The 26,706-nt window shown below is 42.4% G+C and overlaps 1 protein-coding gene across 1 annotated transcript; it reads left to right on the forward strand.

Moving 5' to 3' along the window:
- Positions 1 to 994: 994 nt before the first annotated feature.
- MPHOSPH10 (M-phase phosphoprotein 10) lies at positions 995 to 14,986 on the forward strand (the record flags this gene model as incomplete). The annotated part of the gene is made up of 10 exons (XM_079699061.1): positions 995 to 1,564; positions 2,116 to 2,270; positions 2,792 to 2,963; positions 5,043 to 5,184; positions 6,030 to 6,097; positions 7,535 to 7,672; positions 10,187 to 10,297; positions 13,036 to 13,143; positions 14,165 to 14,395; positions 14,757 to 14,986. The coding sequence occupies 10 exons, from the start codon at positions 995 to 997 to the stop codon at positions 14,904 to 14,906; spliced, it is 1,845 nt and encodes a 614-aa protein (XP_079555187.1). The 3' UTR covers positions 14,907 to 14,986.
- Between the last annotated feature and the right edge of the window lie 11,720 nt (positions 14,987 to 26,706).

Here is a 26,706-nt window from a genome sequence, read left to right on the forward strand (position 1 = left end):
TGCGTTTCTGTCTTAGGAAATTTGTTCTTGCTGTTTCCTCTGCCTGGAGTACATGTTTCCACAGCTTTGTAAGACTGTCTCCTTATAAATAGGTATCATCTCAGATGTCACATCCTCAGAGAGGTATTCTCTGACCACTCTTATCAAAGCAAGTATTGACCATGGGCTGACTGAATGGAGTGGCCTGTAATATAGCAGAGTTGAGAATTTAAGGTTAAGATTCACTCTCTATCTTTAGGCAAATAGATCTGTCACAGTTTCCCTGTCTAAAATCCAGATAGCAGATTCACAGATACTTGGTTGACACCTTTTATATACTAATGTGGTTCTTTGGCAAGATAATACACTGTTGGGGGCCAGAATTTATACATACTTAAAATTAACATTTCATGTGCAGCAACCTGGACCTAGAGAATATTATGCTTGGTGAAGTCAATCAGACAGACAGAGGAAGACAAATACTGTGTTATCACTTACATGTGGGATCTAAAAAGTAATACAAATGAATGTATATAACAGAACAGAAACAGACTCACAGATATAGAAAACAAAATGGTAGTTACCAGTTGAACGGGGGAGCAAGTTAGGGGTGTTGGATTAAGAAATACCAACTACTATGCATAAAATAGATAAGCAACAAGAAGCAACAAGAATATACTGTATAGCAATGGAATTGTCTTGGCCATTTTCTTGAAATAACTTTTAATGGAGTATAATCAGTAAAAATACTGAATCACTGAAACTAATGTAATATTGTAAATCAGCCATACTTCAGTTTTTTTTAAATTTGATTTTGCCCAAGAGTTGGGCTTTTTAAAAAAAATTCTGAGTGCTGTGAACCTATAATTATAAATCTAATTTAACTTCTCCCTGCCCCCTTAATAGCATTCAAGATGAACTGGCATCAAAGTTTACTTCTTTAACAAAAGTACTTTATGACTTTAATAAAATACTAGAGAATGACAGGAAACGTGGAAGTCCTTTACAAAGACTGATGATAAATAATTTTGATGATGAGCAGATTTGGCAACAACTGGAATTGCAGAATGAACCAATTTTACGGTACTTCCAGAATGCAGTTAGTGAAGCCATTAAAGATGAAGACATCAGTCTTCTCTCAGAGAATGAGGTGCAAGAGTGTGAAGAGGATGCCTCAGAGATGGAGGCCGGAGGCGAGGAGGACCTAGAACAAGATTTGGAAGAGGAGGAAGAGAAAGTGTCAGACCTGAGTGGTGATGATCCTGAAGAGGATGAGAGAGCTATAAACTCAAGCAAATTGGATCTGAGGAAAAGCCCAGATTTCAGTGATGAGGACTCTGACCTTGACTTTGATATCAGCAAATTGGAACAGCAGAGCAAGGTGCAAAACAAAGTGCCTAGGAAACCAACAGAAAAGTCCATAGTAGATGATAAATTCTTCAAACTCTCTGAAATGGAGAGCTTTTTAGAAAACATAGAAAAGGAAGAGGAACAAAAAGATGATGAAGAGGAGGAGGATATTGATTTTTTTGAAGATGTCGATTCCGATGAAGACGGAGGACTGTTTGGAAGTCAGGATCTTAAGGTAAAGTTTTGGGAGAGGACAGAGCATTCGTTCTGCCTCCTCAAATTAGATGGGGTTCTGTTTCTCCAGAAGAGGTTTAAAATACTTCAAAGCTCACCAGGGCATAAGTGAAATATTTAGATCAGTTGAAAAAAAAAGACTGAAAAAATTAAACCAAAGCCATTGTTTCCTTATCACAGAATACTTGTTTTGTAGCTTCAGATCCACAGTCACACATGTTAGAGAGATTCAGAATTTTCCCTCAAACATGGATTTTCATCAAGCACTAGAAATAAGAGTGAAAAGAAGGCATTTGTATACTTTATTTAGGCAGGGATATTTTGGAAATAATTGTAGTTAGAAGATTTAGAGAGAAGAATATCATGCTCTATCTAATCAGTCATAAATCAATCTATACTGCCATTCAGTTTGTTGTGGTCTAATAGTTCTTAGGGTTTATTGTAGTGTTTTTAGTTGCCAATTTCCCCTGTACAGTATGCATACACATTTATGCATGATTTAATGTATTTTTCTATCCTTGATTTAAGGTCTTAAAAGTATTTATGTTTTAGTCAGGTAAAAGTTCCAGAAACCTGAAATACAAAGATTTCTTTGATCCAGTTGAAAGTGATGAAGACATAGCAAGTGTCCATGATGATGGTGATGAACTGGCTTCAAGTGAAGAGGAAGAAATTGCTGAAGAAGGAGAAGAAAGCTTTTCTGAGATGTGAGTATTTTGAATCCTTTACACTGTAAGCTGGAGGTACCCCATCCTATTTGTGTACTCCTGGGTGTCAGCTGTGATTGTCCTAAGAATTGGGATTCTCTAAGATCAGAGAGTAGATTCTCTAAGATCAGAGAACCTCAGGATAGCCAGAGGAAAGTCTCCAAATTTGAAGGGACGTCAGAGATGATCTAGTGCAGGTAAGCGTCACTGGCACTAGCACGCAAACCCTTCTTACCAGGAGCTCTGATTTGTTTTTTTGTGTCAGTAAAAATACCCTGTTGTTACTTGGTGAGATAAGTTTGTATTATAGATTGATGAAAAATTTGTTTTCTATGTATTGGACACTTTGTTCTGTTTCACCTAAATCCTTCTGTTCCTTAGTAACTGAATGACTTTAGAAGTTCTAAATATTTAATTGCGTTAAGTCTACAAAAGAAGAACTTTAATTACTAAGTTTGTTTCTTTTTGTTTTTCTATCGGAAAGTGGTGTGTTTCCTTTCATAAGTGTTTTGGTCTTATAGGGATGAAGATAATGACCTTGAAGAAAGTGGAGACAGTAAACAACATAAAGAAACCTTGAAAAGAGTGACCTTTGCTTTGCCAGATGATGAGGAAACTGAAGATACAAATGTCTTAAATGTACAGAAAGACTCTGATGAAGTCAAATCCTCTTTTGAAATAAGACAGGAAAAGGTAATAATTAGGAATTTTAAGGGATTTTTTCATATGCTTGACATGACTGTGGAAATCACAGACTACTAACTAATCTATCCAGTTTTGTTTTTTGTGTTTTTTTGGTGGAACACTTAACTGTCCTTAAAAAAAAAAAATCTTGCAGCTGCTTTCTGTAGCACACTGTATAGAGATAACCATGTGGGAAGCAACTAATTTGCAAAAATCAATGCTGCATTTCCCAACCTGTGGCTTTCAATCTGGGGCCCATCTGTAAAACTTGTTTCTTTTCTTTCTCCGTGCTGTCTTTATATCTGGGGCATGTTTTTCCTAAGTAGCTGTCCTGTGAGCCTCTCCTGGTAACTGTTTCACTTGCTCTTAAGGATACTGCCTATCTCAGATGGCTTCTGCGAGTTGCCAAGTAGCCAGAATTTTAACTAATACCGTCTCAAACACATCTTCCAAAGTCGATAAAAATTATTTCCTTGTGACAATTTCAGACGAACAAAATGTTATTTGAAAACAATAGATACAGCCTGGCTCCAAATATTTGGCTTTTATCATTTAACTATCTTAAAATTAGATCACACAGTTCGAAGTGAGACTAGGCAAATAACTAAAGATACCAAGGATATCAAAAGAATCATTTTAAAAAGAGAATCTGGGGGGACTTCCGTGGTGGTTCAGCAGTTGAGACTCCACAGTTCCACTGCAGGGGTTGCGGGTTTGATCCCTGGTTGGGGAACTAAGATCCCACGTGCTGCATGGTGCGGCCAAAAAAAAAGAGAATCTGAGTTAAATACATGATTGTCAGATTGTTCCCAGAAGAAAAAGTCTTAAGAAAAAAAAAAATTGAAAGAAAATATGAACTTTGTTCTTGAGTTAGTGTCCTTCCCTCCCCACACCCCTGCAAAAAAAAAAAAAGAGAAGCAGGTTTAGTTTTACTGGGGAATTATATCAAACCTTCAAGAAGTAGATAATTTAGTTCTGTTTGATCAGTTCCTACATATAAAGAGTAAAGCTTCCAAACTTTTCTTGTGAAGCTATTGTAACATGAATACCCAAACCTGACAAAGGTAACATTAAAACACACACAGTCTCACTTATGAATATTGATGCAAAAATCCAAAATAGCTCAATGAAAGAATAATGCTACCACAACCAGGTGGGCCTCATCCTCTTGATTCAGGATTAGGAAATCTATTAATTTAATACTTGTTATAATAGGTTAAGGAGAAAAACCATATGGTCACCTCCATATATATCAGAAATGACATTTAATAAAATTCAATATCCATTCCTAATTTTTTTTTTTAACTTCTAGTGAAATATAAACACATCTAGCCAAAAGGTGCCATCATGTTTAATGGTAGAATTCTAGAAACATCCCTTTAAAATCAAGAATAAGACTATTCCCATTACCACTATTACTATTTCCACTGTTACTTAAGATTCTTATAGAAGTGTTATTTAGCCAGGACAACTACAAAAGAAGATGATAAGAGGTGAGAAAAACTGAAGTGAAAGCATTAATATTTGCAGAGAATACTAGAAAAACCAAGCAGATGAATTGAAAAGCTATTAGGAAAAATAATTCAGTAGGTAGCTGAAAAGGCTGGCATTTTATACACTGTGAAGTCATTATAGATGCCACGTTTTTAGAAGTAAGAGATAATTTGGATTGTGGGTGTGGAGTCAGGAGGGTCAGGCTCCATCAAATATTGATGTTCTAATAAAAAATTACTTAGTCTTGGAATGCTCTAATAATTAAAATTGATAGTGGCTTGTGAGTAAATAGGTCGTTTGACTAGAACAGAGCCCAGAAATATACCCAAATGCTGCTGGGAGAAGTAAGTAAATTATAAACATGGCATTCCAAATCAGTGGGGGAAAGAGGTTATCCACAGCTCCTCATCCCACCTCAGGGGACGGGAATAGGTCACTACTGGCATCATTAAAAATGGCAAGGGCAAAACAGAATTGTGTTCAGGAACAGTACATTTCTTGCTCTCCCACTATTAAAAATATTAGTTGCTTTTACTCAACTATAAGTCTAGTTTTCTTCCCTAAACATGTAGTAACTCTTTTTCTGTCTCTTAGATGAATGAAAAAATTGCATCTTTGGAAAAACAGTTGTTGGAAAAGAAACCTTGGCAACTTCAAGGGGAAGTGACAGCACAGAAGCGGCCCGAGAACAGCCTCCTAGAAGAGACCCTGCACTTTGACCACGCCATCCGTATGGGTGCGTGTGGCCACCGGGCTCCTGCAACTGTTTGTGTCTGTGCCTTTTCTATGGTTCTCATAGATTTGGAGTAATATTTCTTTTCCCCAAACTTTATTTTAAAAACTTGTAAACATATAGAAAAGTTGAAAAAATAGTACAGTGGACATATGTATGCCATTCAGCTGGATTCACCAGTTGTTAAGTTTTGGCCATATTTGCTTTCTCCCCCCATTTATGTGTGTGACTGTGTGTGTGCACTTTTTTTCCCGAGTCATTTGAAAGTAAGTAGCCAACATCATGACACTTTAGTCCTGAGTACTTTTATTTTTTTCTAAGAACTAAGACATTCCCTTGTACGGCCACAATACCGTTAATCCACCCAACAATTACTAATATACTAGTGATGCCTAATGTATAGTCCATAATCAGTCCTGCTAGTGATCTGCTTACAGTGCCTACTGTCATTGTCCAGTGATTAAATTGTGATTCCAGCCAGAACCCTGATTATCTCATTGAATTCTTTCTTGTACCCGTTAAGTCAAAATGAATTTCTATTTTATTTAGTGCTAGAGAATGGAAAAGAGGGGGCAAGTCCCCAGGGGCATGGGTTAAAAGTGTTAGCATTTGCTACCGTATGTATTTTGTAGTTTTGTGGTTCTCAAATTTCAGGGAGCATCAGAAAGGCTAGTTAAAACACACAGAGGTATCCCTTTTTCTTCCTCACTTTCTGATTTAGGAGATGTGGGGTGGGTCCAAGAATTTGCGTTCCCAGATGGGGGTGATGCTGCGGTTCAAGGACCACCCTTTTCATACCACTGCTTAGTTTCTATATACCTAATGAGTACATGTCCTGTTTCCTTTAGCACCTGTGATCACAGAGGAAACCACTGTTCAACTAGAAGATATCATTAAGCAGAGGATAAAAGATCAGGTCAGTAAGAATGAAATTTAACTTAATTCAAAATTCACTGAAATGTTTAGAAATATGTAAGAATATTTTGGGAGTAGGAATAACACTCTTTATTTTCATAGAATATTTGTTCTATCAGTTCTTCATTTAAAACCCCTAAGTCTACACCAGAAGTGTCCTTGGCCTTTGTTGTGTGAGGCACTGCCGTCACACAACAAAGATGGGTGTCGTGCCTGAGGAGAATGGGGTGACCAAAGAGTTTTTGTTTAAAACTTGATCTTATTTTGTAAACTTAGAGTAAAACTTGGGTACATGACACGTGCACCAAGAGATGGCTTTTTTTTTTTTTTTTTTAATATTTATTTATTTATTTGGCTGCGTTGGGTCTTAGTTGTGGCATGCAGGATCTAGTTCCCTACACAGGGATTGAACCCGGGCCCCCTGCATTGGGAGCGAGAAGTCTTAACCACTGGACCACGAGGGAAGTCCCGAGATGGCTTTATAACATGTTTGTTTGTTTAAAATAGGAAGGGTTTGAAGGATGGGGACTGTATGCGGAAAATCTTTAAATTTGAAATGAAGCAAACTCTTGTCTTGACTGTTGAGCAAACCACAATGAGGAATTGTGGAGTTCAAGTTGGTAACCAGGAGAGAGACGTATTTAAAACAAAAAAGGGTACTTGAGTGATGCCCTTTCTGCATAATACTTACTGTGACTTGAGTAGTCATTTCAAATGGTGAAAATGAGTTCCTTTTTGCTGTAGTTTGCTTTTGCTTACTCTGGAAAGATTATATTCCAGCGGAGGATTCTTTTTTTTTTTTTTTTTTTTAATTTATTTATTTTTGGCTGCGTTGGGTCTTTGTTGCAGCGCACGGGCTTCTCACTGCGGTGGCTTCTCTTGTTGCGGAGCACGGGCTCTAGGTGTGCGGGCTTAAGTACTTGTGGCGCACGGGCTTAGTTGCTCTGTGGCATGTGGGTTCTTCCCAGACCAGGGATCGAACCCATGTCCCCTGCATTGGCAGGCGTATTCTTTTTTTTTTTAATTTATTTTATTTTATTATTTATTTATTTATTTTTGGCTGTGTTGGGTCTTCGTTGCTGCACGCGGGTTTTCTCTAGTTGCGGCGAGCTGGGGCTACTCTTCATTGCGGTGGCTTCTCTTGTTGTGGAGCACAGGCTCTAAGCCCGCGGGCTTCAGTAGTTTGGGCGTGTGGGCTCAGTAGTTGTGGCTCGTGGGCTCTAGAGTGTGGGCTCGGTAGTTGTGGCGCATGGGCTTAGTTGATCCGCAGCATGTGGGATCTTCCCTGACCAAGGGTCGAACCTGTGTCCTGGCAGGCGGATTCTTAACCACTGCACCACCAGGGAAGTCCCTCCAGAGGAAGATTCTTAAGGGAGCCTAGAAAGAAGTTACAGATTTTATTTGTCAATTTGTGTTCTGTGTGTCTTTCATATTTTAGGCTTGGGATGATGTCGTACGTAAAGAAAAACCTAAAGAGGATGCATATGAGTATAAAAAGCGTTTAACACTGGACCATGAGAAGAGTAAATTGAGCCTTGCTGAAATTTATGAACAGGAGTACATCAAACTCAACCAGGTAAGGACACTGCTAAGGCGAAGCCGTTGTCATTCAGGGAGGAGAGGTGGAGAATCACCTCTGCAGGTTCTACCTGCTCGTCGAAATGTGTGAAATACCGAAGTCTTGAACTTTGGGGTCACCTTGTGTAGTGTGAGACAGCATGCTAGGAATAGAGGGGCTGCAGTGTTCCCACTGAGTGTCAGGGGCAGAGGGCATTTGTTCTGCAGTTACTCATTGGTCACCTGCTATTTTCACAGCTAATTATTAACTTTCCAGCAATTATGCTACAATTTAAAAACCATTTCTCATTTGTACTTTAGAAGTTGTTGATAAATTTTATAAGATTATTTGTGAATTCCTTCATGTATTTAGGTCTGGTGAGTTTTTGGTTCTTGTTTCTTTTTACTTAGAGTGTTAAAAAAATACTTTTAGTTAAATAGGACAAAGTCATATTTCCAAAAATGTTGTATTCCCAATATAACAAATTGAATTATTCCTTCACATTTGATTTGCTGGGAATGTGGTCAGTATGTGCCTGGGGATGTGGTGGCATTTTTATCCTGCAAGAACATTTAAGATTCCATCCAAATTTTGTTAATTAATGCCACTTAGGTAGCAACAGCAGATAGGGCCCTAATGCCACTGTGAAGCTGAAGAACTGGAAGTATTTGAATTAAAATTTTTCCCGGCTGCCTTGCCACCCAAGGTGGTAGTTGAAGGGAGATGTGTACAACCTCAGTCAATGCTTAGTGAAAATCCAGCTACTATGAGGAAATTCAGTAAATACAGGAAGTATTTAGTAACCATGAGAGGTAAAAATGAAATTATGTAGCTTGTATCAGGTCTTTAAGTGATAGTTTTATTTCTGTCTTGGACATCAGCAGCCAGTTCACAAGTTTCTGAGTGTGGACTCAATTTAGGCTAATCCTAGACTCATTCATTCCATTAAGAGTTTGTCTGGCAAGGATGATCTGAATTTCCTGAAGTTTGGCAGCTGCCCTGGAGGGAATAAGCAGAGTGCTGATAAACAGCATGTGAATGAACCTTAACCCTTAGGTCTGTGTGTGTCAGGAAGATGCTGGATGTCAGATGCATTGTTTCACAGATATAACCTGGGATGAGGGCAAAGGACGTGGTTAGGATTTTAAAACGTGTTAAGTTTAAGGAGTAAAAAGCAGTAGTATGTGCTTGGACATGGCTGGAAGGGGGCACTGACAGACACTGGACACACAGACCTGGGTGTGTCTCTGGCATTAGGGTAACCGGGGTAAAGAGCCAGTTGCTTCCCAGTGGTGAGTGGTAGTGGTGGTAGTGGTTTTTCGTGGGTTCATCAATAAGTAACCAAACAAAAACTTTTGGCCTCTTAGAATAGCATTTTGGGCATGGGGAAAGAGAAGTGTGAAATTTACCTTTTCTTAGTGGAAAGAAAACTGCTCTCAGTTTTTTCCAATGTGATTTAATCAGAAAAACCTTTAACAAATTACATATACATTTGTCCCTGCAATCCAAATGAATATTTGGATAATTTTACAAAATCTTCATTAACTCCTTAGTTTTGTTTTTTGCTTTGTTTCTTATTTTTAATTGAGTTGAGATTCACATAACAAATTAACCATTTTAAAGAGAGCAGTTCAGGGGCATTCATGGTGTCGTGCAACCACTACCTGTATCTAATTCAAAAATATTTTCGTCGCCCCGAAATGAAACCCCACACCCACTAAGCAGTTACTCAGCCACCCCTCCCCTGACAGCCACCAATCTGCATTCAGTCTCTGTGGATTTACTTACACTAGGTATTTCATGTAAATGGAGTCATACAACATGTGACCTTTTATGTCTGATGCCTTTTATTTAGCTTAATGTTTCAGGTTTGTGATGTGTCCGTAATTTATCCCCTTTTTTATAGCTGAATAGTATTCTGTTGTGTGTGTACCACGATTTACTGATCCAGTCACCGGTTGATGAGCATTTGGGCTGTTTCTGCCTTTCGTGAATAATGCAGCCAGGGACATGTGTGTCCATGTACTTGTTTGAGTACCTGCTTTAATTCCCATATACCTAAAAGTGGAATTGCTGCTCCTATGGTGATTCTCTGTTTAACTTTTGGAGGCACTGCCAGACTCGTCTCCACTGTGCCTGCACCATTTTACGTTCCCACCAACACTGCCTAAGGGTTCTGGTCCTTCCACAACCTGGCCAATACTTGTTATTTTCTGTTTTGTTTCTTTTTAAATAGCCATCCTAGTGGGAGTAGTTTAGTTACTGACAGAAGTAAACATCAAGGGAACTAAACTGTATGTTCTAAATGTTAGTGGTACAGTTGCCACAGCTTCTCAAGTGCACGTCATGTTTCTTCTTGGGTGGGTGCTAGCGCCGCCCTGGTATTGGTGACTTTGATCTTGCCTTGGAATGTTTCTTTGGAGCTGAAACCTGGCGACGAGAAACTAGTGATACCCTTATCGGCCTTGAGTGTTTTGTCCTGTGATGCCTGTGACGCTGCTTAGTCTGATAACGTTGAACTTATTTCCTAAGCAAAAAACAGCAGAGGAAGAAAATCCAGAGCACGTAGAAATTCAGAAGATGATGGATTCCCTCTTCTTAAAATTGGATGCCCTCTCAAACTTCCATTTCATCCCTAAGCCGGTAAGTGTGTTTACGTCTCAGTGAACAGACAGAGCAGATGTGATTGTAATTCCTCTTTGAGCTTTCGTGAGACTCGTGCTTTATTTGGTTTCAGGATACAAACCTGCAGGAATTCCCCATAAATTACAGGCAGGGCCTCCCATGAGGAAGGCTCGTGTCTGGTCCCATGACAGTTCTGGCTCCGCCCTGCTGGTCTCTGCCAGACCCTTGGCCTTAGCCACGGGGTCTCCTCAGTTCCCACCCTTCTTCCTTGTCTGGTCTCTGGTTGCTTGTGTGATGGTCTTGGGAGCGTGTGTGTTGTCTGTACCTGGCATTTATTGAGCACCTGCCACCTGTCAGATTAGGTCCGTCATGTCCACTAACTCTTAACCCACAGAACCTGAGGCAAATACTACTCCTTCCACTTTGCAGGTGAGGACAGCAAGGCTTCGGGGTGGGAGGTGAGCCCTAACTCCTGGGCCCTTGCTCTCCCCACTGCGTGCTGTTCCCCCTCTGCCTCTGCGACTCCCGCCCAGACAGCTCAGTGCCCATCTGTTCTGCAGCTCCCTCCTGCTCACCAACTTCTGTGAGCCTGCAAAACATGCTGCACCAGCCTTCTGGTACTTGCTCGCCTGGTGCCCCCTGGGGTCACTTGTGTCGTCTGGAAGTGGGATGTCGAGCATCAAGGGCTAGTCCAGAGTCAGAGACCTGAGTCTGTCTGCCTCTCAGTGGCTTCGTGATGTAGGCAAATTGCCTGACGTTCTGTCTGTACAGAGGAGGTGGTAACCTCCGAGGTCCTTTCCGATCCTTTGATGGTCAGGTAACTTTTCCTGTGTGAGTATTTGGTCATCACCTGCTTCTTTGTTTTTGTTTAATCTTGGTGGCCTTTACATGAGGGTACGTTTTTGGTGGTGGGGCCCATCTTGAGAGTCTCAGAGTGCTTGGTCTGACCATGTATAGTGAGCAGGGTGAAGAGAGGAGAGGGATGTCTCCACCTTCTCGGCCAGCAGGTCCTGCTGTGGATAGGTCTTATCATGTGGAGAATGCGATCCCTTCCCTCCTTACAAGGCCCCGCGGGATGTGACTCCTTCCCATCCTTCTGGTCCCCGTGGTTTGCTCCCCGGCCACCCTGGTCTCCTTCCTTCCCCCCGGGCTCCTCCATCTGTAGGGTCTCAGGTTTGACACCTCCTCTTCCCGCGTCTGTCTCTGCCCTTCTCCCTCGTAGCCCTGTGGCACAGGTGCGCTCAGTGGTGGATGGTTCATTGCTCACTACTCATCTTCAAGCCCCACAGTTGTGTGTTTTGTTTTGTTTTGTTTTTTTGGGTACGTGGGCCTCTCACTGCTGTGGCCTCTCCCGTTGCGGAGCACAGGCTCCGGACGCGCAGGCTCAGCGGCCGTGGCTCACGGGCCCAGCCGCTCCGCGGCATGTGGGATCTTCCCGGACCGGGGCACGAACCCGTGTCCCCCGCATCGGCAGGCGGACTCTCAACCACTGCGCCACCAGGGAAGACCACAGTTGTGGGTTTTTTTGCGGCTGTGTTCGTCACACCAGCCTGGAGCCAGCTATGGGGAAGTCCTCAGACATCCCTTGGAATCTTGGGCCACATTATAAAAGCCTTTCTTATTTTTTTCCTTGTCAGAAATGTTATTTCTGGTCTAGCTTCCTCTTGATATTGCTTTTTTCGTATTCAGGTTGGTATTTCACAAGTCATCTCCACGACTGTTAACCAGTCATCAGTTTCTGTTATTTTTTGGGTTGTCTCCATTTTCTCCATATTTCTCTTTAAGTTGTAGAATGGAACACAGTGCTCCTAATAAATAAATGAACAGTGGTCCAGGGGAAGAGATGATTTCTTTCACACTCTGACATTCTTCTCTTATTTAGAGTCCAGGACCCTGTTGTCTTCAGGGCTTGTTTTTGTTCCTTATGAAGGATCCTGGGGTGCATATCTGCCTAGTTAACTGGAACGTGGGCAGGCCTGTGATAGGAAATGAGCTTGTGAGGTGGACAGCGCTGTGCTTTGGGACAGAGCCCTGTCTCCTGGGGCTCAGTCTCGTGTTCGCTCAGGACACCTACTCTTTCCCACTTCATCCTTTACTCCACTGTGGACTCCGTTGCCCCTGCATCAAGATGAGCAGCACTAGTGTACAGAGCAGTAGTGTAAGTCTTCCATGACCACTGTCCTTTTACTACCGTGAGTGGGATGCAACCATTGTAATTTCTGAATCCCTTGGGCAGTTCTTTCAAGAATAAAAAAAAAAACTAAATGACAAACAAATGGCCCTTCAGTTAGTGTTGCATTCTTTCCTCCTGTTTTTATAATTTGTAGGTTGTGTTTATTTCAGTACTGTCTTCATTTTCCAAAACAACTTAGTATCATTTCATATTTCTCTTTATAACATCTGTTTTTAGTTGCTGGAACATGTTGTTCCAATAAGCACCTTTCCTTGCAGCTTTTTCCATGTATTTCTCATAGTGAGCTTTTTTCCTATACCCAAAGGCAAAATAACACTTACAGACACCAATAGATTCTGTTAAACGGTGGATAGGATTGTTTGAGAATATACACCTACATGGCAGGTGGAAATAATTTACTAACAGATGAAAGAACGTGTGTTTGAATATGGCAGACATGTCCTGCAAAAGTATAGAAATAATCTCCATGAAGTATTGTATGTATTATACTTCAGTAGGTTCACAATTTATTTATGTGAGGACCACTTCTGACTTCCTGTTAAGTGTGTTGTCTCTTTTCTAGCCTGTTCCAGAGATTAAAGTTGTGTCGAATCTGCCAGCCGTCACCATGGAGGAGGTCGCCCCAGTGAGTGTCAGCGATGCAGCCCTCCTGGCCCCAGAGGAAGTCAAGGTGAGAAGCCAGTGTTGAAGCTTTAAATATCTGTTTATAAGTTGGTCGTTTATAGTCAGATCTCCATTTAAGCTCATTTTCCTTGAGCTTGTAGTCCCTATTCTAACATATCTCAGCAGTTTCCAAGTATAATCAAATTAATAATATAGAATATTCAAATACGAGTCTTCTGTAATCAGGTATTATTATGAGATACAGATTGAGAAATATTATAAAAGCTAATTGTAAATATCCAACATCAGTATCTTGTTATAATTCAGTTTGAATATTAGAAGTTTGAGGTTAATTAGATGTTAACTTAGGTGTTAGGTTTAAAACAAACTGCATATATTTAGCAATCCTTTGATATTAATCAGCATTTCCCCCTTTGTGTTGTATCCATGTAATGCTTATCAGTAATAGCATTTGGATCTTGGAAGGAGTTGGACATACCACATGCAGGCTGTCCCTGCCTTGTGAGCATGGGAGCTCTTGCCTTGCACAGTAATGGTGGCTTCTGCCGGGGCCTCGGCCTCCTGGCGCCTGGCAGCACGGCCCTCCTTTTTTGTGCTCATTTGCTTTGCTCCACCCACACTCACCCCTTCAGAGCCCCTGCCACCTCTGCTAGGCTGGGCTGGCAGCAGAAGAGAAAAGGGAGGAAATGGACCCTCACCAGCTACGTTTCCTGCCATCAGCCCCCCATGGCTGCCAGCAGCTCAGAGCTGGGCTGCTGCGGGCAGGTCACTGCAGCCCCGGCTGGGGTCTCCGTGCTTCTCCAGGAGGTACAGCCTGACACCCCTGCTCTCCAGGCTGCCTTTGTGAAGGAGTGTTGGGACTGAACAGTCACCGTCAGAGAACGCATCCTGGGTCTTAGAGAGCTGAGTGACCAGAGCCCTTCAGAGTGTAGGCGGGGATGCTCTGCTTCTCACACTTGGCCATCGGTGTACAGCCCATCAGCCACATTCCATGGAGCTGCTTCTCTTCTAATTTCATGAGTTGTTAGTTTAGATTAACGTGTGTGTTTGTGGTTGTTTTTCAATAGGAGAAAAATAAAGCTGGAGATACAAAAACAGCTGCTGAGAAAACAGCTACAGACAAGAAACGAGAAAGGAGGAAAAAGAAATATCAAAAGCATTTGAAAATAAAGGAGAAAGAAAAGCGGAGAAGACTTCTTGAAAAGAGCAACCCAGACCGAGCAGGGAAATACACCAAAGCAGTAGCTTCCGAGAAGTTAAAACAGCTAACCAAGACAGGCAAAGCTTCACTGTTAAAGGTGAGGATGGGGCAGGAAAGCTGCTGGAAGGGGAAGGGGGAGCGGATGGCAAGCTTTAGGTGATCTGGGTGGCGGAGTAACCGAGCCAGCCACCGCTGCACACCTGTGGAGGGGAGGGGACGGGAGAGGCCGTGGGGACTGGCTGGGTTTCTAATGCAGGGTCCTCACGGTCACCTGACATTGTGAGACCATTGTTGCAGCGTAAAATGTATATAATATCTCTGCACTAACTGATGTAAGTTTTCATAATCTTGTCTAGTTCTTTTTCATATTTATACTTTGATGCCCAGTTCTAATCCTTTGGTTTTTTTCATCTTTAAGCACATCTTACAACATGAACTTGTATTATTTTTAATTGCAGGATGAAGGTAAAGACAAAGCCTTAAAATCATCACAAGCATTCTTTTCTAAATTACAAGATCAAGTAAAAATGCAAATAAATGATGCAAAGAGAACGGAGAAGAAAAAGGAGAAAAAACAGGATATTTCTGTTCATAAATTAAAGCTGTAATAGATTTTGCATATAATGTAAATAGTAACATGTAAGCTTATATTCTGTCATTGTTCTGTTTTGTAATAAAATTTTTGAGAACTTTTCTTTGCGTGGACGGCAGATGTTTGAGAAGAGCAAGCCTTCATCTGGGTATGTGGCGGGACCTCTCTTCCCAGACCCTCCCCACAGTGTGCCCGCCCCAGGCCCAGCTGGTGAGGGGGCGGGCCTGCATGCTGGGAACCCCATCACAGCCAGCTGTCCACAGCAGAGGTCCTCACGTGTCTTCAAGAGGCCTTGATTTTCTTCTCCCACTGCCCTGTCATCCTTTCACAGAACAGTGGGATTTCCATGCGTGTGCCTTACATTCTTCCCCTTAAGAAGTGATCTCATGTCATGTGAGCAGAGGCTCGCGGAGGCTGGGGAGGCTTGTCCCCGTCAGATGCAGGAGGATGGGGGTGATTCGGCCATGAGAGGAGGTGAGCTTGCTGGGAGGACAGACTGGCGGTCCTCGGAGCCTTCCACGACCACCGGGTGCTCCCTGTCTCCACCTCCCACCCAGGGAAGACCACCTTTTGTCTGATAGGGTCTCACATTATGCTTTTTTAAAAATTTTATTTTATTTATTTATTGTTTCTGGCTGCGTTGGGTCTTTGTTGCTGCACGCAGGCTTTTTCTCTGGTTGCGGCGAGCGGGGGCTACTCTTTGTTGCGGTGCACAGGCTTCTCATTGTGGCTTCTCTTGTGGAGCACGGGCTCTAGGCGCGCAGGCTTCAGTAGTTGTGGCACGTGGGCTCAGTAGTTGTGGCTCGTGGGCTCAGTAGTTGTGGCTCATGGGCTCTGGAGTGCAGGCTCAGTAGTTGTGGTGCACGGGCTTAGTTGCTCCGCGGCATGTGGGATCTTCCCGGACCAGGGATCGAACCCGTGTCCCCTGCACTGGCAGGCGGGTTCTCGACCACTGCACAACCAGGGAAGCCCTCACATTATGCTTTTGGTAGAAATGCCTTAAGCCTTATGTGGGTAGAGGTTGAGAACAAAGCTGAAGCTGAAGCAATAGCGAAAGCCCTTCTCTTTCATCATCAGCGGGACAGTCACTGTCAGGAGCCTGGAGGTTTGTGGTCTGCGGTCCTGCTGACACAGAAGCTGGCCCCTCAGGGTGCCCCAGTCAGTACTGAACTGTCATTTGTTTCAGGTCTTATTCAGGACACAGTTCTCTACCCTCCTGTGCCTTTGTCTTCTAAACAAAACAGTTGGAGTAACCACCTGGTCTCCCTCTAGCCCTAGTGAAAGTGTCAGGATTTTTAGTGGTGATTGGAGTGGCCCTAGGAGTTGCTATTTTCTTCCTAAAAACAGTTTGGGGACTTCCTGGTGGTCCAGTGGCTAAGGCTCCGCACTCCCTACAGGGGACCCGGGTTTGATCCCCAGTTAGGGAACTAGATCCCACATGGTGTAGCCAAAGATCCTGCATGCCAACGAAGATCCTGTGTGCCACATCTAAGACCTGACGCAGCCATGTAAATAAATAAATATTTAAACAAAACAAAACACAGTTTTCCAGTTCCCACTCATGGCTAGCTTAGTTCTCTTTCTCTTGATTATTATTTTTTTAACTTATTGGAATATATTTGATTTACAGTGTTGTGGTAGTTTCAGATGTACAGCAAAGTGATTCAGTTACATATATTTGTATATATACTTTTTTTACATTCTCTTCCATTATAGGTTATTACAAAATAGTATAGTTCCCTGTGCTATAGAGTAGGTCCTTGTTGGTTATCTATTTTATATATAGTAGTGTGTATAATGATTATTTGTTTCATAATAATTTGTCAGGATCAGGATGTTTGATCCTGGAGCAGTGATTCATTTTTATCTGTCCAAGTTTGATACTTGCAGAGTAAAGTCACTTATCTTCACATTTTCCCCCCACATCTGGGTGAGATATATCAATCCATTTGCTTCTTTAATATCACATTTGATATAAAGATTATATTCATTCTAAATATTTGATTTGTGCCAGGCACTATTGTAGGTACCAGGGTTATAACTGAGCGAAACAGATAACAATTCCTAACCTTATGAAGTGTGTATTCTGGTAGAATATTTACATACATTTCATTTTCTATATAAATTAGAAGCACAATAGAACATCTGTGAAATCACCTTTTACCTAAAAACAAAACAGTGCACTATCTGCTTCACTCATCTGTGTAAAGAGGTAAAGAATTACCACAGTTCTGAATTTCACATTTATCATTCCTTTGCATTTGTTATATTTTGCCATACATTCACATATCCATAGTCAATGCATTGTTTAATTTTCCTAATATGTGAATTTTATGAAAATAGAACATTATATCGATGGGTTGCTTTTTCTCTGTTGACATCCCTCAAATTTATCCAGAATCCTATTCATTCATTTTCACTGCTGCATAGTATTGTATGAACATACTACAGTTTTATTTAACCATTCTCTTGAAGACATTTGTTTCCAGTTTTATACTATTATGAATAATCCCATTTGGACATCACAGTGCTAGTGTAGGCTCTAGCCTCTAAGGTACTTTAAAATTGCTGGGTAGGAAGTCCAAAAGATAACGTGGCATTGTTTCTCAAAGTCGTACAAATTTGCACTTAATCATATCTTTGTCAGCACTTGGGGGGAATTAAAATTTTTTTTGCTATTCTGGTAGGTATAATATGATGAATCTGTGTGGTTTTAATTTATGTTTCTCTACTAATGGGATTGAGCATTTTGTTATGTGTTTATTTTCTGTATCGTTTTTAATTAGCTTTTTTTAATTAATTTTTTTGGCTGCGTTGGGTCTTCGTTGCTGTGTGCGGGCTTTCTCTAGTTGCGGCAAGCAGGGGCTACTCTTCGTTGCGGTGTGCGGGCTTCTCCTTGCCGTAGCTTCTCTTGTGGAGCACAGGCTCTAGGAGTGCGGGCTTCAGTAGTTACAATATGCGGGCTCAGTAGTTGTGGCTTGTGGGCTCTAGAGCGCAGGCTCAGTAGTTGTGGCGCACAGGCTTAGCTGCTCTGTAGCATGTGGGATCTTCCTGGACCTGGGCTCAAACCCATGTCCCCTGCATTGTCAGGCAGATTCTTAACCACTGCGCCACCAGGGAAGTCCCTTAATTAGCTTTTAATTTTGATATTTTAAAGTTCCCGGAAAATTCCAATAAATTTAGCCCCATTGGCTTTATTATTCTTTCTTTTTCTGAACAATTTGAGAGTAAGTTGAAGACATCATGGACCTTTACCCCTAAATACATCATTATGTATTTCCTAAGAATAAGAATAATCACTTATGGGCTTCCCTGGTGGCGCAGTGGTTGAGAGTCTGCCTGCCGATGCAGGGGACACAGGTTCGTGCCCCGGTGTGGGAAGATCCCACATGCCGCGGAGCGGCTGGGCCCGTGAGCCATGGCTGTTGAGCCTGCGCGTCCGAAGCCTGTGCTCCGCAATGGGGAGAGGCCACAACAGTGAGAGGCCCATGTACCGCAAAAAAAAAAAAAAAGAATAATCACTTATATATAACCACAGTATAATCACCAAAATCAGGAAATTTAACATTGACACAGTGCAGTTATCCAATCCACAGTCCATATTCAAATTTGTTGTCCCAATAACATCCTTTATAGCTCTTTTCCCCAGTGCAGGGTCATTCCAAGGTCACTCGTATTTAGTTGTTACATCTCTAGCTTCTAGTAATCTGGAACAGTTTCTGAGCCTTTGTCTTTCTTAACTGTAACATTTTTCAAGTATACAGGCCAGTTATTTTATAGAATGTCCCTCAAAATTGGATTTGTCTGTTTTCTGATGATTAGATTCAGGTTAGCATTTTTGGCAAGAAAACCATAGCAGTGATGTGTCTTTAGTATCTCATCAACAGAGGTTTGATATCCGTTTGTCCCAGTGAAGCTGGTGAGGAAAATGATTAGTTTGTTAAAGTGATGTCAGGTTTTCCCACTATAAAGTTATCTTTTCTTTTTAATAATTAGTAGTTTATGACGGAGATACTTTGATACTGTAAATACCCTGCTCACCAAACTTTCACAAATTTGAGTGTCCACTGATGATTTTCTAACTCCCATCATTTCTTCTGTATCTATTGACATTCTACTGCAAGGAAGAGCTTTCCCTTCTCATTTATTTATATCAGTATAGACTCAGGTTTCTATATTATTTAATGTTTATAATCCTTTCTTATCACTTTCGATGTTCCAGTTGTCCCTGACTTTACAGTAGAAGGCCTTCAAGGTGATTCCTGGGTCATGATAGGTCCCCATCATTCTTTGAGCACTTCCTTACTTTGTGGTGCTACAAAACATCCCAGGCTTTATCCTGTATTTTTACTGGATTTGGCCATTTTTCCAAGGAACCCTGGCTCCTCTTAGTGGAGAATGGTATTTTGAAACAAAAGGTCTAGGTGCTAGGTATGCTCACTGCTACTGTTGCTACTAGGTCCAATCAAAAGACAGAGCTGCGAAACTGTGTGTGTGTGTGTGTGTGTGATGTATTTCATGCATGGGTTCATATCAATACCTCCAATTCTAATCCAGTACCACAGCACATTATATTCTAGTTTCATTCTTTCCGTACTTGTAACACCTCTTCTAACAGTAAGAAATCTTACTCCCATTGTCTTCAGTATATTTATTCATTTGCTTCTAGATGATATAAGTAGCAGTTTCAGAATTATTAAACTTATACCACTGGGAAAAGGAAAAAATATGTGCTCTACAGGTACGCATAGATCTCTGTATTTCAATTAGTCCAGAGCTTTGATAGTTCTGTTCAGTTATTCTATATCCTTACTTACTTTTGGGGGGGGAAGGGGGGTCTAATTCTACCAATTAGAGAAAGATATTAAAATCTCTATGATTGTGCATTTGTCTATTCCTTTGATGTGTCAGTTTTTGCTTCATGTATTTTGAAGCCCTGTTATTAGAAACATAACGATTTATGATTTTTATGTCTTCCTCATGACTGACCCTTTTAACTTTACAAAATGATCTCTTTCTCTGGTAATACTCCCTGTCTTTTTTTTTCCCCCGAGGACATGACTTCTTCAGCAGCTTTTTCAGATGGTAGCAGTTTTCTGATTTGTTTTTCCCCCAGTCTTCACTTGGCCTGGAGGTGGATGGATTAGATGCCCTTGCTTCTCATTGCCCCTTCCAGACCACTCTCTCTCTCTGCCTCCCTACACCCCTCCACTCCTGTCTTTGGTATTCTCTTTTCTTCTATTCTATTTTATTTTTTTATTGAAGTATAGTTGATTTCCAATGCTGTGCCAATCTCTGCTGTACAGCAAAGTGACTCAGTTATACACATATAGACATTCTTTTTTTATATTCTTTTCTATTCTGGTTTATCACAGGATATTGACTATAGTTCCCTGTGCTATAGAGTAGGACCTTGTTATTTATCCATCCTATATATAGTAGTTTGTATCTGCTAATGGCAAACTCCCAGTCCTTCCCTCCCCCACCCATCTCCCACTAGGCAACCACAAGTCTGTTCTCTATATCTGGGGGTCTGTTTCTGTTTCTTAGATAAGTTCATTTGTGCCACATTTTAGATTCTACATATAAGTGATATCATACAGTATTTGTCTTTCTGACTTACTTAGTATGATAATCTCTAGACCCATCCATGTTGCTGCAAATGGCATTATTTCATTATTTTTTATGGCTGAGTAGTATTCCATTGTATATATGTACCACATCTTCTTTATCCATTCATCCATCAATGGACTGTTAGGTTGTTTCCATATCTTGGCTGTTGTGAACGTTGGGGTGCATGTATCTTGTCAAATTATGGTTTTCTCTGGATATACACCTAGGAGTGGGATTGCTGGATCATATGGTAATTCTAGTTTTTCATTTTTTATAAATTTATTTATTTATTTATTTTTGGCTGCATTGGGTCTTTGTTGCTGCACACGGGCTTTCTTTAGTTGCGTCGAGCGGGGGCTACTCTTCGTTGTGGTGCATGGGCTTCTCATTGCGGTGGCTTCTCGTTGCAGAGCATGGGCTCTCGGCGCGTGGGCTTCAGTAGCTGTGGCACGTGAGCTCAGTAGTTGTGGCTCACAGGCTCTAGAGCTCAGGCTCAGTAGTTATGGCACACAGGCTTAGTTGCTCTGTGGCATGTGAGCGCTTCCTGGACCAGGGCTCGAACCCATGTCCCCTGCATTGGCAGGCACATTCTTAACCACTGCGCCACCAGGGAAGTTCCAATATTTAGTTTGTTTTTTGTTTTTTGGGAGTTGTTTTTTTGGGTTTTTTTGGCTGCCCCATGCAGCTTTTGGGATTTTTTGACCATGCTGCAGGACATGCAGGATCTTAGTTCCCAGACCAGGGGTCAAACCCGGGCCCCCTGCAGTGGAAATGCGGAGTCCTAACCACTGGACCACCAAGGAATTCCCGTAACTCTAGTTTTTTAAGGAACCTCCACACTGTTTTCCATAATGGTTGCACCAACTTACATTCCCACCAACAGTGTAGGAGGGTTCCCTTCTCTCCACACCCTCTCCAGCATTTGTTAAATAACAACACTCTTAACCCCCCTTCCCCCTTTAGTTCTGCCCTACCTGTCTGTTCTCCTTCACTGCTAAACCTCTTGAAAGAGTCATCTATACTTTCCGTCGTTGGAGAGGAAAAACTTTTCCTCTGCTCTCTTAGGTTGAGTCCCTAGGGGCCTGTGAATTAAACTGACAAAAGACAGATTAACAGGAGAAGTTATTCATATACGTATTGTAGTTTACAAAAGAAGCAGCTAGGTAAGTGGTTAAAGTTAGAGATTTATACACCTAATTTAGCAGGGAAAAGAAAGGGGGTAGAAATGTCTGTTAGGGAAAAGCAAATGGGTTTCTAGAAGAGCAAATGGGAGATAAGAAAGTCTGTGATGGGCTTCCCTGGTGGCACTGTGGTTGAGAGTCCGCCTGCCGATGCAGGGGACATGGGTTCGTGCCCCAGTCCGGGAAGATCCCACATGCCGCGGAGCGGCTAGGCCCGTGGGCCATGGCCGCTGAGCCTGCGCGTCCGGAGCCTGTGCTCCGCAACGGGAGAGGCCACAACGGTGAGAGGCCTGCGTACCGCAAAAAACAAAAAAAAACAAAGAAAGTCTGTGATAATAATTGCAAATTCAGGCGCAAGGGGTCTTTCCATCTTCTTGGCCATAAAATTCCCCCAGAGAGGGAATTTACTCTTGGTTTCCTTCCTGGTAATAAAAGCCACCCTGAAGAGGGAATTCACAGCAGCCTCATTTCCCAGAAGTCTCTGCTTTCCATCAGGAAAGAGAAGCTCTTACAAGGCTTCTTTCTGCCTCTGTTGAATCCCAATGTCTTCAGCTTAAAATGATCTTCACACAAACTCCAGGGTACTGAATGGGTCCCCACATTGTCTCCAATTCCTGTCTCCCCATTCTTTCTTGAATCTTCTGCAATCACCGTTCCACAGCTTTGGCTTCTGTCAGGTAACGGTGCCATCCACACTGCTGGATCTATGGCTGCTTGCAGACCTCACCTCACTTTCCTTCTAGCTGCATCCGACACCCCCTGATCCTCAGCACATACCACACACCTGTTTTCTGGATGCAGCTCAGACTCCTTTGCTGCCTCATCCTCACCTTCCCTCCTTTTCTTATCAGAGTGTTCAGCCTTCTGACCTTTCAATTCTCTATCCACAGTCATTCCTTGGTGCTGTATATTAATACCATATAGACCCTGATGACTCCCCAGTTTATATTTCCTGGCCTGATTTAGTTAATAAATTTAAGTATCTTTTAGCCACAAGAATGTCTAACTGGCATTTCAAACTTACATGTGGCTGTAGTCTGAATGTTTGTGTTCTCTCCTTCCCCAAATTTATATGTTGAAATCCTACTGCCCATTGGGATTGTGTGAGGAGATGGAGCCTTTGGGAGCTGCTTAGGCCATGAGGCTGGGGCCCTCATGAATGGGATTAGTGTCCTTAGACACACACACACACACCCCCAGAGCTCCCTAGCTCCTTCCACTACACCATGTCAGGACATGGTGAAAAGTCTGGATCCAGAAGAGGGCCTTTACCCAACCATTGCTGATACCATGTCTCAGACTTCTAGCCTCCAGAACTGTGGCACATAAAATTCCATTGTTTATAAGCTACTCAATCTGTGGTATTTTGTCATAGCAGCCTGAATGGACAAAGACACACATCTAAAACTGAACTATAAACCTTTCCCCTTCATCCTCCCAGGTGATAGGCCAAAGACCTAAGAGCAGTCCTTGAATTTTCTCATACCTTACACTGTCTACCATGAGCAAATTCTGTTGGTTATACCTTCTAAATGTATCCAGAATCTGACTGCTGCTTCTTCTTTTTTTTTATTGAAGTATAGTTGATATACAATGTTAGTTTCAGGTGAACAGCAAAGTGATTCAGTTATACATATATATATATATTTTTTCAGATTCTTTTCCCTTATAGATTATTACAAAATATTGAATATAGTTACCTGTGCTATACAGTAGGTCCTTGTTGGTTATCTATTTTGTATACAGTAGTGTGTATCTGCTAATCCCAAACTCCTAATTTATTCCTCTCCCTCTTTCCCCTTTGGTAGCCATAAGTTTGTTTTCTATGTCTGTGAGTCTGTTCTGTTTTATATATAAGTTCATTTATATAATTTTTTTTTAGATTCCACATACAAGTGATATCCTGTGATATTTGTCTTTGTCTGGCTTAGTTCACTTAGTATGATCATCTCTAGGTCCACCCATGTTGCTGCAAATGTCATTAATTCATTCTTCTTCATGGCTGAGTAATACTCCTAACTACTTCTTATGAGCTAACCCTAGGCACCACTGTCCTTGGATTACTCCATTCGCCTTTTGTTTTCCCTGCCTCTCCTACCCCAACCATATGTTGCTGAACACACGCAAAGCAGATGCTAAAATCCATATAATGATGCACAAGGCCTTATATCAGGTGTCAGCAAACTACAGCCAGAGACCAAATCTGGTCAGCTGACTCTATTTGTAAATAAAGTTTTATTGGCACACAGCCACACTCTTTTGTTACATACTATTTATGGCTGCTTTCACACTGCACACTGCAGACTTTGACCAGAGACCCTATGGCTGGCAGAGCCTAAAATATTGACTACCTGGCCCTTTACAGAAAAAAAGTTCACTACCATTGCCCTACAAGACCTGTCCTCTGCTATCTCTCTTCCTTCACTTCTGCTCCAGTCTTCCTGGCCTTCTGGGTGTCCTTAGACTTGCTAGGCAAGCTTCTACCTGGGGGCACCCTCTCTGTTACACTCCCTGAGGTTGTTTCTTCTGATTACAACTCTCTTCTCTGGAACATCCACTGCCTTCCCTCCTTCAAGTCTGCTTAGATGGTACTTTCTCAGTGAGGCCTTTCCTTACCGCTCTTTCAAACTGTAATGACCCTCCCTTCCCCCACCATGATGTTTCTGCTTGATTTCTCTTCAAAGCACCGTTGATAAAAAAATTAATCAGTCGATCTAAAAAAGAAATAGAAAATTTTATCCAAGCCAAATTGAGGATTATAACCCAGGAATAGCCTCTCAGAAAGCTCCGAGAACTGTTCTGCCTTTTAGAGATCAAGGCACAGTTATATAAGTTTTTGAGACACAGGTCTGTACCTTAAATGACGTATTACTAACAATGTACACAATCCAGATCTATACAAAGTGCGTAGTGGTCATGGGTCATTGTGGCCCCTTACAAGATTAAGAAGGAAAGTTATCTCCTAAGGAGTTGTGACCCTTAATGAGATTAAAAAGGAATGTTATCTCCTAAGGAGGTCTGATTAATGCGGATGCAGAACACACAATATTAATGCAGAGGCCCAAACGGGCAAAGGAAACATTTATGTTTAAATTTTTCTCATCTTGCCATAAAATAGGAATTTTATTTAATCAGTACTTGCCTTTTAAACTCTCTACATAATTTACGTATATTTTGTTTTTTCTCTACCTTCCCCCATCAGAATGTATTCTCCATGAAGGCAGGATTTCCCCCCATTCCTCATTCTGTTCACGGCCATATTTTCGGAGCCAAGGACATTACCTGGCACGAGGGAGGCACTCAATACATATTTGTCGATGAATTCCCTGTTCACGTCCATTTTCTCTTTGGTTTGCTCATTTATTCATGCATTCATTTGACACATATTTATGGAGTAATCACACAGTGCTGGCCACTGCTGCAGGCGGTGGGAAAGGACTATAGACAGGCGCCCCGCGTTCAGGAAGCTTCCATCCGGGTCACGGTCAGGGGGTGTTGGAACCAGCTGGCATCAGCACTCAAGCGCTGACTGATAAACTTTCAGTAAATTTGCCGTTGTTAAATATAGCCCTTGTTTAATTTAATTTAATTTAATTTAATTTAATTTATTTTTGCGGTACGCGGGCCTCTCACTGCTGTGGCCTCACCCGTTGCGGAGCACAGGCTCCGGACGCACAGGCTCAGCGGCCATGGCTCATGGGCCCAGCCTCCGCGGTATGTGGGATCTTCCCGGACCGGGGCACGAACCCGTGTCCCCTGCATCGGCAGGCGGACTCTCAACCACTGCGCCACCAGGGGAGCCCCATAGCCCTTATTTTAAATTATGTAACCTGGCTATATTAAATTAAACTATATTAACCCAAAGAAAACAAACTATATTAAAACAAACTAAACTACATTTTAATGTAAGCAATATCCAAACTCACCACTCCCTAATTACCTGACTACATTTTATCATTCTTTTATTTTTATTTTTTAATTGAAGTATGGTTGATTTACAATTTTTCAGGTGTACAGCAAAGTGATTATATATATATATATATATATATATATATATATATATATAAAATATAAGTATGTATAAAGGTATATATACTTTTTCAGATTCTTTCCCATTATAGGTTATTTCAAGATATTTAATATAGTTCCCTCTGCTACACAGTAGGTCCTTGTTCTTGTACTATTTCTTTGCTCTTGAGGTTATGGGCATCTATTGCATCAGGCGGCGAACGGCATCTCCTCCGGGAACCCCAGCACGCGCTTGCTGGCTAAGTCGAGTCCACGCCTGTGTCTCCTCCCAGGAGGCCGGTTTCCTCGGACACCAAATGCTCCCCGACCAGCAACCTGCCCACCTTCCCGGCGGCCCGCCTCCCCCAGGCAGAGTCTTGGTTGACCTCCTCTGGGTAAGCCTCCCTGGACCCGGGATGCCTTTAAGGTGGGAGGGAGGGGCGATCGATCGCTCGAGCCTCCTCTGACTGAGCCTGTGGAGGTCGAGCCGCGGGGATCGGCTGGGAATGCCTGGCGCGAGGAGCAGGTTGGAAGCCTGGGGCGGCCGGGCTGGGGTCGCGGGCGCTGGGCGGGAGCGGGGAGAGCTGGTGGCTCGGGGCGGTGAGGCCGGGAGGGGGTGGGGGCGGGGACAGAAAGGGGGGCAAGGAGGGAGGGAGGGAGGGGGTGGGAGGAGGGCAGCCGAACCGGCGGCGGAGGCCCAGGTGCGCATCCCAGGTGTGCGGTCACGGCCCCGCGGGGAGGGCGGGCGTGGCTGAGTCCGAGCCTTAGGTTCGGCGGCCAGAGCTGCGGTGGGCACGGCGGGGGCGGGGGGCGTCCAAGCATGTGGACAGATGCCCGAGACTTTGGGCGATTCTCTCTGCAGGCCTGTGAGGGCGGGATAGGCATTCTCTCTCCCGGAAAAAGTTAATGATTCAGTGCTTTTAAAAAAGGACCTGGCATAGTCAGGTGTTCCCTTTTTAAAACGGCTGATTTTCGATCTTAAAGAGAAGTCTTAGAACTTATCCCCATGTCATT

Source organism: Hyperoodon ampullatus (assembly GCF_949752795.1).
Source record: "Hyperoodon ampullatus genome assembly, chromosome: 3".
NCBI lineage: Eukaryota > Metazoa > Chordata > Mammalia > Artiodactyla > Ziphiidae > Hyperoodon > Hyperoodon ampullatus.